General features: G+C 32.6%; 1 protein-coding gene across 1 annotated transcript in view; it reads right to left on the bottom strand.

Annotated features, from left to right (window-relative positions):
* The window catches only part of LOC106478015 (stathmin-2-like), a 29481-nt gene that overhangs the window by 10746 nt on the left and 4990 nt on the right, over positions 1-13745 (bottom strand). Inside the window, exons 2-3 of the mRNA XM_013938518.2 lie at positions 4556-4725; positions 3218-3409 (exon numbers count right to left, since the gene is read on the bottom strand). Of these exons, the coding sequence (XP_013793972.1) occupies positions 3218-3409; positions 4556-4725 (362 nt within the window). The remainder of the gene's footprint in view (positions 1-3217; positions 3410-4555; positions 4726-13745) is intronic.

The following is a 13745-nucleotide window of genomic DNA, read 5'->3' as shown; positions in this document are numbered from 1 at the left end:
TATAAATCCGCAGACATACCGCTGTGCTAGTGGGGGGGGGGGGGGCACATAGACTGGTGAACAGTATGCATTTCAGATGAGCAGACTGCATCAATGTCAGAGAGAGGGGCAATACTTGTGACTGAGTATCTTTATTTTATTTCTTCGTCAAATGTGACTTTCAAAGAAGCAGTTAGGCCCAAAATCTGAATAATTTAAATTTAAGGACACTCGGGTTGCGCGTGTTGTAACTAGAAGTTATCTTATCGATGCTGATTAAACTATATACAGCAAATACATAAACCATGGTTATCCGAAAATGAAAAAAAAAGTTCTGTTGTTCAAAATCTTGCCCCTTTAATTCTTTAAAGAAATTTAGTACACGCTGTTTCTTTATTACATAGAACGAAATTTATGGAAACATATGACTTATGTTGATGTTTAAGCAACAGTACCAAGGGCATGCTTTAAAATAATAATTGAACTCATTGTTACTATTGTTCACAACTTACTAGCGACTGTCACTTTTTTTTTTCTGATGCGAATACATACATGTTTTTCTAGTTTTTCTTGAAGTGCATATATTTGGGTCTCTCGAGCTTCTGTGGCATTTTCAAGTTTCTTCTTCATATTTCTCAATAATTGATCGGTCTGTACGTCAAGAAACTCTCTCATAACTTCCACCTTTTGCATCTTTAAGCAACACGTATTCACAAGAAATTATTAAATAATCAAAACAACTGTAGACATGCAGAAAATGAGGGAGGATAAAATTCATGCTGGAGGAAACTCAAATATTTCAAATTATAGGCGAAACAAAATCAAGCACAAATTAAAACCTACATTTATTTGTCTGGAGCAGCAAATAACAAAATAAAATCTACATTTATTTGTCTGGAGCAACAAATAACAAAACAAAATCTACATTTATTTGTCTGGAGCAACGAATAACAATATTCGTAAATACTACGCCTTCAAATTCTACATTTGAAATATAGGATAGATAAAAAATTAAGAGGAACGTGAACATATGAAGAAATTGGTTTAAACCAACAATTAAAAATGTCGCTTTTCCATTAAAGCAACACACACATTCAGCATACTTTTTCTAACTCCAAAATCCCGTTTTCTTTTTTTTTATTAATTATCTTAAGTTGGGGATAAAAAGTTACAAGAACATTAGGAATGCTTTTATTTACGGACAACAAATAAATAAACCCTTGTCATTCATATACTAAAGATAAAATAATCGCCACCTACAATGACCGAAACGTTTTAATATAAAACAAGCGTCACATGTTAAAAGAATTTCCATAACAAATAACCGGGTTTTTTATAATACTTACACAGCAAAAATTATTAGGTTTACTCAGAACATGAAAAAAGAAGGTAAAATTTTCATAAGGAAAACATATATATGTCGAATTATAGAATACATGTGTATTATCCTAAGATTAGCCGCGATCCGCAAAGCATTTGCGGTAGTTTTCACGCTCTCTGCTTGAATTTTCCTTATTCTTTCATTTTCACGCACGGCTTTTAAGCTACTACGCTTTCTTGCAGAAGTTACTTGTTATATCAATAAATCCTGGTCTATTTGAAAGAATTTTACACAGTCAGACAAACAAACACATGTAGACGTAACTTCATTTACATAAATACACGTACTTAACTTTATTTAATAAAACTACAGGTAAAGTAAACAATAAAGTAGTGGTATTTGTAACAGCGTACAGAGTATTTTGTTAATTATCTTACCTAAAAGTATCGTTTAAAACTAGCCCTACATATGCTCTAATCCTAACAAGTAGATCATAAATTCGAAATAGACGTTAAAACTAATATTCCTTAGCAATAAACTAGTCACGAACAACAAAACATTTCCGGTAATTTTCATGCTCTTCGCTTGAATTTTCCTTATTCTATCATTATCACACATGGCATTTTACGCTACACTTTCTTGCAGGCATTGTGTGTTAGATCGATAAACCTTGGTCTATTTGAAAAAAAAAATTACATGATCAGACAAACAAACTCACGTAGACTTTATTTAATAAAACTAAACAATAAAGTATAGTAATGGTATTTACAATAGTGTACAGAGTATGAAACAATTATAAGTGTCTATGACACAGTTTTAGGAGTTGAAACAAAGAAACTCAAAAAACGAAGAATAAAACCCGTACTAAAGAAACAAGTAGCTAAAAGGTGTTTATAGCAGTCTATGAAACGAACCTCAACTAAATTATTGCATTGTATAGTGAATGGAAAATTGTAATGAAGGAAAACTTAGCTGGATATGCAGAAACGTCTGAATGCGTGTTCACAAAGTGATAAGCATATGGTTTTGAAGGAACTACGCATGCGTATCTTAGACCTAAATAAGTCGAGAACGCCAATAGCAATTGTATTTAGTGTAATGTTAATTTTCTTAGGAAATTACGTGGGGGTTAAGTGCTGTTTGTGTGAAATATTTTGCAAATAAAAAAAACAACAACTAAAATTGAAATCGAAGCCAGTCGTTATGTAATGACAACGACATTCTGCCATCGTGAATCATACTCGTTGCATTAAAAAGTTTGACTGAGGAAAAAATGGTAAGGTGTTTCTGAATTGAAAAGCCAATATGCAATCCAGACTCCTCGGACAAAGACCTTTCTAACGATATGGGCTTTGTAGCGTTTGATAGAGAAATTTACGAGAAAGTTCCAGACAGACAAATGCAAACGTAATATTTATATTGAGTCATTCAAAACTTGTTTTAACGAGTTTCTTCATTGTAGAAGGAAAATGTTTGGAATGGATATGGTAGGAACTCAGTGCTGACATCCAGAATTTTCTGTACGACATTATTTTTATTCATTTACTCATTAGGATTAAAAATAACGTCTACTTTATTATCGTAAACGCAAAAAAATATTACGACTGGAAATTGATATAAAAATATTTTGTAAGATTATTCATTGCGCAGTCGTTAGAAACATTATGACAATATTATCTTTAAAATATGTTTACTATTTTAAAAGAAAAGAGCACTTATACTAAAACAAGATTTGAGAAACAGTTAAGCATCGAGATACAAATGTTTTTATATACATCTTCAATTAATTTGTTCAAAGTGACGAAAAAGTGCAATAAATTGTATTATTCAAATATAAGACAGTTAGTAAATATTCTAAGATAGTGAATAACTGTAAAATAAGGGAAAACACATTGCAATAATTAAACGACTCCTTACGTGTTCACGGGATTTTTCTTGAATAGATTTTATGTAGGCTTCTCTGTTTTCCTTTTTCTCTTCCATCTTCTGTTCTAAGTCTTTTTGAGCCTTTTCCATGAAAGTTGTATTATATTCCTGCTTTTTCTGATTAACTTCTTGCTCTTTGTTGCGCTTCTCACTTAGTTGATTTAGTTTTTGAGCCTCTAAAGTCTGAAGAAAATACCAAACCGTAATTAAAAAATTAAATTCAGTTCTAAAAAAAAAAAAAAACTGTAGAAAATGCTTGGCCTGGCATGGACAGGTGGATAGGGCGCTCGACTCGCAATCTGAGTGTCGCGGGTTGGAATCCCTGTCACACCAAACATGCTCGCCCTTTCAGCCGTGGGGGCATTATAATGTCACGGTCAATCCCACTATTCGTTGGTATAAGAGTAACCCAAGAGTTGGCGGTGGGTGGTGATGACTAGCTGCCTTCCCTCTAGTCTTACACTGCTAAATTGTGGACGGCTAGCGCAGATAGCCCTTGTGTAGCTTTGCGCGAAATTCAAAAACAAACAAACTGTAGAAAATGCTTAGAACAATATATAAGAATGTGAAAAAAAGGTGCATTTGCTTGAAACTCTTGTTTTGCTTTTATAAGTACTAAGCGCTTTATGAAACTCAAACTAGGTAGTGTTGAAAATATGTACATCAAGACGCAAGAAACTGATAACTCGAGCTCGTTAGGTAAATAATAAGTCATTAACTTTTGATCAAAGCAAGCTACCTACATAGATCAGAAATAAAAATTAACCACTAATTAATATAGCTAATTTAATATACCGCTCTGACTAGGTGTATACAAAGTCATACGACAAACATATAATGATTAGAATGCAAGTTAGGTACTCTTGCTGTAAGTGATATTTTCGGCCGTAATCCTAACAATATCTCACGCGGCTCGGCTAGCGTAAGAGATTTAAGTCAGTCCTAAGTCCCTATGCTAAGCTAACAATTCGAAATAATCATAATACAAACGAAAATTGAGTAAAAATAACGAATTAAATGCTAATCTAGATGATATTTCAAATCCTCAACTTTACAAGACTCAAATTTATGATTAAAGATATCCGAATATAATTTGAAACATATTTTATGAAAGAAGATTTAATTTCCAATTATATGCCACTGTGAAACTTGCAAAGTACTCATTCTGATACGACCTTCGCATATAGGGTTTAGTTCAACAACTTTGTTAAAATGAGCATATTATCTGTTATTATGTGTTACACAAAAATGCCATGACAATTTCTTAACAGAAACATAATAACTTGCTACAACTAAGTACCATTCTAAGTTCTGTTTGTATATACTAACCTGACGCCTTTCTTCTGCAGCTTTTAGTTTGTTCTCAATGTCCTCTGCTGATAAGTTGCTTTTCGGTGGAGAAGAGGCAAGCTTTGGAGGTGGAGTAGCGTCAGATGGTTCAGCAAGAACAAGTTCATACTTCAGTCCTCCTTTTGATTCCTCAGTAGCACGAACAGTAGCTGAAAAAAGTCTGTTGGTTATAATCCTGTTCTAAAGGTAGCTGAAATATAAATAACTATAGCAGTTTTTAATAATTTCTCTGGCTATACAGTATGAAAAATAGTTGTGGTGTTCAAATGTCATTTAGTGATCGATATTACAAGCGCGTATTGTAGAACTATAATATGTCACACAGTTTTACCCAAATTTTGTATTGTTTTTATTTTCTAACTTCACTGTCTCTCCTTCACAATCATTTGAATCATATTGAGTTCTCGGGCAACATCGGCAAGTTGCTATATAATAAAATGCATGTTAAAATTTTATTAGTAACTGTATTATGCAGGCATGTTGTTTTCTATCTCCTTTATTTAGTAAAATGTACTCTTGAAGTTTGTTTTTAAGTTTTCGTGTATAAAAATGTAAATTATTTTAAAAGTAAAACATTTGTCAAGGTATGTTGCTAAATTCATTTTGTTTTAGTTACCTACTGTTTTGGGTCATTCCATTACGATGTAACATGAGCTTTCTCACGGTAAAGAGTTCTGTAAAGTAGAATACACTATGTAAAGGTAGACCGCAATGTTTTCCTCTGGTGTATCAGGTTAAATCTTAAGGAACATCATCTTTTTTGTTCGAAAGAGTTTTTGTTAAAACAAAACTATACAATGGGCTATCTGTGCTCCACAACGTATATCTAAATCTGGGTTTTAGCGTTATAAGCTCTCTGACTTGTTGCTGAGCCACGGAGGGGGGGGGGGGCTTTTCTATTGGAATGACCAAGAGTGACGTGGGTAGAGCACTCATTGTTGATAGGAATGGCATTATAAGGTTTTGTATATTTCACTCTTTCAGTCTGTCTCTGTCTAGCAACTATAAAAACTCTAGTGAGAGTAAAGAAAAATGTAATAATACGTTAACCACACCATATCTGCTAATCCAGTGCCTAGCAGCCCTTCACCTAATACTAGGTCTCATTAGGCTAACTGGGATTCAACAGATGCTACTTTTATCAAAGAGATAAACTCTCTTCCTCAAGTAAATAAAGTTTAAGTTCTAAGTTTAACAAGTAAAGTTTAAGCCCTAAGTTTAACAAGTAAAGTTTAAGTTCTAAGTTCGATAAGTAAACTTTAAGTTCTAAGTTTGATAAGTAAACTTTAAGTTCTAAGTTTAACAAGTAAAATTCTAATGTTAGCAAATTTTTCACAGGCCTTTTATCAAGTTCTTATCAGTGTTTAGAGAGCTAACGATTCAGTAAAGGCGTTGTCTTTTGTCTTAAGTTTGTTAACTTTAACTGTTTAAATTTTAATTAAAATATTTATAACACAATAAAAACACCGTGTTCAGTCTGTTTCTTTCTCAAAATCAAGAGAACACAGTTTCATTCCACGATACATTTTCTGCGCGAACCTTCTTTCATCTTGCGGATCCTTCTCGACTACTGAAATGGAAATCAAGACACCTGAGAAAACAATAGCAACATCTGTTATGCTCCATTAAAGACGTTATTCTTTCAGTTAAAAAACACCGACCGTGTAAAATGGAGTTTTCTCCCCTTAAAATGTAGAATGTTGGACCGTTCATCCCGAATGTCACCTTATGCGCACACGACTAAATGGCACAAATATTCGTGTATAATTTCGAACAACTAACCAGAGGAAAGGCAGATAACCAGTCAAAAATACCCAACTCTTTGTCCGACACTGTGAATTGAATAATAGGATTGGCCATGATTTTTATAGCTCGCCCACTGCTGAAAGCGTGAAGCATATTCAGTGGCGTCTCGTCTCGAACCCTAGACCTTCGATCTGTAGACCAACATGCTACTCATTAAACCATTCTTGGCCCTCTTAAAATTTGAAAAATAAAAAAGTAACTTTAGAGTGAAATGTGTTTTCTCAACGTTTTTGTTTGTTTATTGTTTGCTTCTAGCGCAAAGCTACATAATGGGCTATCTACGCTCTAGCTCCAACGATAAATCAAATCTTAGATTTTAGCACTGCAAGTCCATGTACATTTCAGTAGTTGACATTTTAACTATCTGTGCAAGAAGTAGTTGAATTTTCTGTTAGTTACACTAGTTATTTCGCTCTATCAGTACATACATGCGACTTTAGATGAACAGTAAAAATTTAAAAAAAAAGGTTTGACGAAAAATTAATTACAGCTCGAATTTATTTGTTCATGTGATAACGGACAAAAAGTTTGAATAAAACTTTGTTATAATGATGCCCGGTTTTTGCATGGTTTCGTTTAAGATATTCGTAAAGAAGAAAGTAACGGGGCCATTTTTATTAAACAATTAGGTTCGGATAGCGAGATTTATCTTATTTTATTTAATTGTAACTGTATTATGGTCACTCTTAAATGAAGTGTAAACATAATAAAATATGGATTTGTTTGTTGTTAAGTACAAAACTCGACAATGATATATCTGTGCTGTGCCCACCATGGGTATCAAAACCCTGTTTTTAGTGTTGTAAGTATGCAGGTTTACCACTGAGTCACTAGGGGTGGGCATATAAAAATATGGACTTGTTTGTTGTTAAGCACAAAACTCGACAATGATATATCTGTGCTGTGCCCACCATGGGTATCAAAACCCTGTTTTTAGTGTTGTAAGTATGCAGGTTTACCACTGAGTCACTAGGGGTGGGGTGGGCATATAAAATATGGACTTGTTTGTTGTTAAGCACAAAGCTAAACAATGGACTATCTGTGCTGTGCCCGCCATGGGTATCAAAACCCTGTTTTTAGTGTTGTAAGTATGCAGGTTTACCACTGAGTCACTGGGGGTGAGGTGGGCATATAAAATATGGATTTTTTGTTGTTAAGCACAAAGTTAAATAATGAACTATCTGTGCTGTACCTGCCACGGGTATCAAAACCCTGTTTTTAGCGTTGTAAAGTATGCAGGTTTACCACTGAGTCACTGGGGGTGAGGTGGGCATATAAAATATGGATTTGTTTGTTGTTGAGCACAAAGCTAAATAATAAACTATATGTGCTGTACCCGCCACGGGTATCAAAACCCTGTTTTTAGCGTTGTAAAGTATGCAGGTTTACCACTGAGTCACTGGGGGTGGTCATATAAGATACAGAAGAGAAAATTCATTGTAAGGTTGTATGATTTTTTAACATCAACATCTTCCAATAAAGTGTTCCACCGTGGAACTAACAGTGAGCCAAAATTTTGTTTTCAGACATCAAAAATGTAATCAGGAATCCTTAACCTATAATCGAAAACTAGTTCTAATATACCCTTCAATAAATCAAGTTTTAGTTGCAGGTAAAAACAAAAGTATCCACTAACTTAATTTGAGTACAAGTTGATTTTAAAATCATTACTGTCTGGTGTCCATCTTAAGATTAATTCCATCAGATGTATAAGTGTACCTGTGTAACCTGTCACAGTAGATATCTCTAGCATTAAATATATCACAGTCCTGTTTTGCGGATGTAATTAGAGTTCGCCTTCTTGCTGTATGACAGCATTCGTCCTAGTGGCACAGGAAAGTTCTGACCGAGGGAGACAAATATTTCCTCAAATACACCTGCTTTGGAAAATATGTAGATGTTGTTGTTTTTTGTTTTTTTTTGTCACGTCCAACCAAATGTTCTAGTTTAGAAAGAGATCAAATCTGCTATTGGAAGTAATATTCGGTCAACCTTCCTACGATTTATTTATGTAAATCAATGTGGGAATGTATGTAACTTTGTCTTTTCTTTGACTTATAAGATTTAACTTGTTTCTATTGAGACAAGCAAATATGGGAATATTCAATATTCTCCACGTGCATATCTAAAACAGGCCACGATGGGAGCAGGTTTTTGAGTGTTCTTGATTTCTTATGTAGTGCCTAACTAGGTGATATGTTTCACACATACACATGCAATAACTAACAAAGATTAAACTTTGTCCAATAACAATAGTCCAATATTTGCATGGAAAACACGGTGATCACCTCATATTGAAGATCAAAAAACATAATATTAAACTCTATAAAATGTACACCAGCTTCATAGATCCTGCACAGAGCAGAGAGGAGGATTCTCAAGAATATCCCGTATCCAAGACATAACGCGGTCTATATACAGTCCAATATGATAAATACTGCATATAAAATGTTGCCATTCAGTTAGCATATATAACAAGTTAAGTTAATTTATTGGCTTCGACTTAGGGACAAAGTAAGCAGCAAGAACCGAAAATCATGTCTTACATATATCGTTGATATTTTATCCTAGCTAATTCTGGTGATGTGTTACGTCTACTTATTTTTTTCAGTAAAATTAAGAAAAAAAGTTTACACATGATATCTTTTAGTCGTCTATATATTTAGAATTATTCCTTAATATATAATACTGTAGGGTATTAAACACACAGTTTTTATCACAACAGGTTAAAATAGTGATTAAATAATTTGGTACACGTGCAGATAAATTGCAGACTTTGAATGTCTGTCCTTTATCCTATTATTAAGCATAAACAACTCTTTGTAATGATGGAGTAGAACGTATAACGTGCAAATAATCATCTACTAAAGTCGGTATCAGCTAAGCACTATATTAAAATAGAAAATCAGTTTTATTGTCAATCTTTTTAGGAAAAAAAAATCTGAAATTTATCTCAAATTAGGTTTACACAAGTTAAATCTTTTAATAAAATATTGTTTAAAATGCAGCAATTAAAATATTTTAATTATTTTGAATTTTAACAAATTACATTAAATGTCATTACAATTCAAATCTTTGATATTTAATGTCAAAAACAGTTAATTGATGTTTCTAACCAGTTACTGATTATAAGAAAACAAATTGCTAGTAGTTGGAAATATACATCCAATTAACAACTTAAACTTGAAATACTATTGAAGTTAAATACTGTTAAGCTTCTCAGTAATATGTTGGAAGTTTCTTGGATCCTAGATCAATTTCAGACAGTCTGCTGAACATAACCACAAAGTTTTCGAAATGTTTACACAAACTTATTCAAAGGTAACGCCAAAAAAAGGAATATATATACACGCAGAGCTGATAATTTTCTATTATGTTATTAGTTATTTACTGACAACATTTATGTAGTTGGCTCTTGGAATATAAAATGGATTAATGATTGTGTAAGCATCCAGTTTTAACAGAAATATAGTAAGAATAAAGATATACTAACGATTAATTCACGATACATTTCATAAGTAATTTAGAAGTCGTATTAATTATACTCCTGATGGGTCACAATGTTAATTAGCACTTTTCATGCATTATCAAATTTATGTCATCACCTTTGAACATAAGTCACATTAATTAATAATTATAATAAGAGAAACTTTTTTTGCTGCTAGTGTAGATGAAGAGGGTTGAAGTGCCTGACATACAGATGAAAAAAATCTCCATTTTAGAAATGTTCCATCCTCCCTTTACAGAGCGAGAAAATATGCATACACCCTACTGCACAGTCTGTTATTTATGCTCAGTTTCATACATGTGTAACAGTGCCTGCTTATAGTAGCTGTTCTTTCCACTGAAATGGAACAAATGGGGTACTATTTACTATAAGAACAGATGTGCGATTGGCAGGGAAATTTGAAAATATTGTCTTTTTTGTATAATTCAAATATAATGAGTCAAGGAGTTCCTAGAGCCTCAACAGACATTCTATTTTTGCCTTCAGACACATCCACTGAATATACTATAGGGCACAACCATCTTGAAACACATCGTACTCTCGCCGGTTAGGCCTTGCCCATTTGTTATTATCGCTGAATCAAATCTAGCGCGTTGATACATTAGTTACCACAGTAAATGGCACAGGTTAAATTATGTTCAACCATGAAGAGAATAAGTTGGGGAAAAGTATTTGTGACGACTTATGTTATCAATTATTTAAATATATTCTAAAACATATGGCATACCATATATTTTAGCTTCAATTAGTACAACGCTAAATTGAAGCATAACTATTAACAATTCATCGTTAAAATTCCATAAAATAAAGTAGTTAAAACGACAACTTATATCTACAGACAATAATGTCTCAGTCTGAAACTGAATTATAGAAAATTTGTTGTTTTATGTATTTATATATTTATTTTCAGTAAAATAAAAGCTTCTGAATGTTTCTCTGTAATAACAAAAATATAAAAACAGCAACAGTTGATTGTTAAATACAGTTTGAAAAGGATGACATCAGGAAGCCAGAGTTAAATGTTTTTCTGAAAGAGAAAATAGAACTAAATTGTATGATTTTTAATCTTTTTTTTGAAATACAATTTTAATGATGAAGGAGTGTGTAAATGTAATTTTATTAAACCAAGTTTTGCACAAGTTAAACAAGGAACACGTCATAGTCAAGCACAGTATAGCTTGGGTGTTATACCGAATACCACAAAATACTGCAGTTGTTTATCGATTTTAGTGACTCAATTTTAGTGACTCATTTCCATGTAAGTTTATATGGATCAGGAACAAACTGCAGCCAGATGCATCTCTCCAGACAGAAAGCGATCAATAAGTCGGAAACCATAACAAGCCGCGTGAAAAACTGAGCATATGACGCTGAACCAAGTGGTGTTGTTTAGTCAACATGACGCCACCGTCCAGACATGCGTGTACACACTGAACCTCTCATGTTAACTACAGTATGCTTCATGTAATGAAAAGATCTTGAGTATAGTGAATTCGATCCCTTTTGAGATTTAATATGACATATGAACATGACAGATAAAAAAAAACTTCCTTTGACTTCTTTAAATATTGTCATGTATTCAAGAGTTGTCCTTTGTTCTTAACATACAAGTTATATATTTTGTGCATGTTTATATATATATATATATTATTTAATCAAGGGTCAATGTCGTTGCTATATACCAACTTATAAAACTTTCGTACTTAGAAGGATCTAACTCAATCTACGTGTCAACCACAAAACAACATCCTGTTGTTTTTTTTGTTGTCCAAAGTATCTGTATGCCTGTGGTACTAAAGAGCATGAATATTAAAATAAGTTATTTCTATGCATACCGTCACGCTAATGACATATGTTTTAAAAAAAACCAGACGCAAGCGCCCTCTATAATGAATATAAAAATACACAATAGGTTTAAGTGTGTGTAACACACAGTTATGATAGATAGATAAACATAAAAATTGATAAAACATCCACTGCAAACGAACGATATCAATAGTACCATAAAATATTAACGAAGAGCAATGAGCACAGTACAAACAATAAGTTATACCAGTTGTAGGTTATACTGCGAAAAGTATAACCTTAAAGACAGACGGCTACGGTTATAGTACCCTGAAAACTTTCTGGATATCTTGTTTCATCATTATCTATTAAAAGCAGTCAAAAAGTTGAAAGCTTATAAAATACAGTCACTAGGTTTTCTTTAGTTTAAAAATAAGGCGCTACTCGGAAACTACAAAACATTAAAAACAACTAACAAATGGTTCAAATGAAATCGAAATTAATTAATAGGGCAAGTTATTTACGTTCATCTTATTATTAATCATATACCACGTAAAGAAACAATGCATTCTAAACATATAAAAACAAGTTCATATTGTATTCTAGACATATAAAAACAAGTTCATATTGTATTCTAGACATATAAAAACAAGTTCATATTGTATTCTAGACATATAAAAACAAGTTCATATTGTATTCTAAACATATAAAAACAAGTTCATATTGTATTCTAGACATATAAAAACAAGTTCATATTGTATTCTAAACACATAAAAACAAGTTCATATTGTATTCTAAACATATAAAAACAAGTTCATATTGTATTCTAAACACATAAAAACAAGTTCATATTGTATTCTAAACGTATAAAAACAAGTTCATATTGTATTCTAAACACATAAAAACAAGTTCATATTGTATTCTAAACACATAAAAACAAGTTCACTTTAACTCATTTTTATAAAAATTTAACCATTTTAGCCTCTTGGTTTCCAATATTTCGCCAGCTATTGGCGTTTAAACCGTATTCAAACACAGTATTCTCTTGGGATTTTTTCTTTACTCATTTTTTTAATTTATATTAATTGATATAGAAAAAGTGTGAATTGATCGTATTTTCCTATTAGATTAAGATAACCTGAATTTTCACTTCAAACCGAATCTTTAAAAATCAATGCTTATGTTTCATTTTAAGCTATTAAACTTAAATGAAATTGTTTGTTTGTTTGTTTGTAATTAAGCACAAAGCTACACAATGGGCTATCTGTGCTCTGCCCACCACGGGTATCTGATTCTAGCGTTGTAAGTCCGCAGACATACCGCTGTGCCACTTGGGGGCAAAATCAAATTGTATATAATCATTAAAAAACAAAGAGGATAATTAACAAACTGAATGAATACAGGTTCTTTTGATAAGGCTGCTTTCATACTTTAATGAAGTCAATGATTTGTTTACAGTTTTAAAATATTTAAAACTCAAGCTTATTAATTTTTAACTTAATTAAAAGCATTTCTTCTTTGAAATCAAATATAATTTTTAAAGAATGAAATTTGATCAGCCAGCTGATTTTCAATGCTTTGCACCTGTGGTCGGCGTGCTTGTCAATTTATATATTTAAGAATTACTGTACTGTACAGCACAAAAAGACCACACGTCACGTTAATATTTCAATTATTTGTGACACTTAGGTTTGTAGTACACGTAAATCTTTGGGTTTTCTTGTCTATACAGACAGCAACGTTTACTGTTTTATCTTGAAGATGATGAGCCTCACAAGCTTCAATCATGACGCTATACTTATTCAACTTGCAACTACACAAGACATTATGTAAATCATCTTCCATATAAAAGGATACAGCTCTACATATTCAGTCAAGCCTAAGCCGTTTTCAGACCAGCCCCCACTGTGGCCCAGGGGTAAGTCTTAAGGCTTATAACGCTAAAATCTGCTTTCGATACCAGTGGTTGGCAAAGCACGGATAGCCCATTGTTTGTTTGTTTGTAATTAAGCACAAAGCTATACAATGGGCTATCTGTGCTCTGCCCACCCGGGTATACGAACCAGGTAC

Source organism: Limulus polyphemus, unplaced genomic scaffold, assembly GCF_000517525.1.
Source record: "Limulus polyphemus unplaced genomic scaffold, Limulus_polyphemus-2.1.2 Scaffold172, whole genome shotgun sequence".
Taxonomy (NCBI): Eukaryota; Metazoa; Arthropoda; class Merostomata; order Xiphosura; family Limulidae; genus Limulus; species Limulus polyphemus.
Note: the sequence above shows the minus strand (reverse complement) of the source record. Positions and strands in the feature narration are given on the sequence as shown.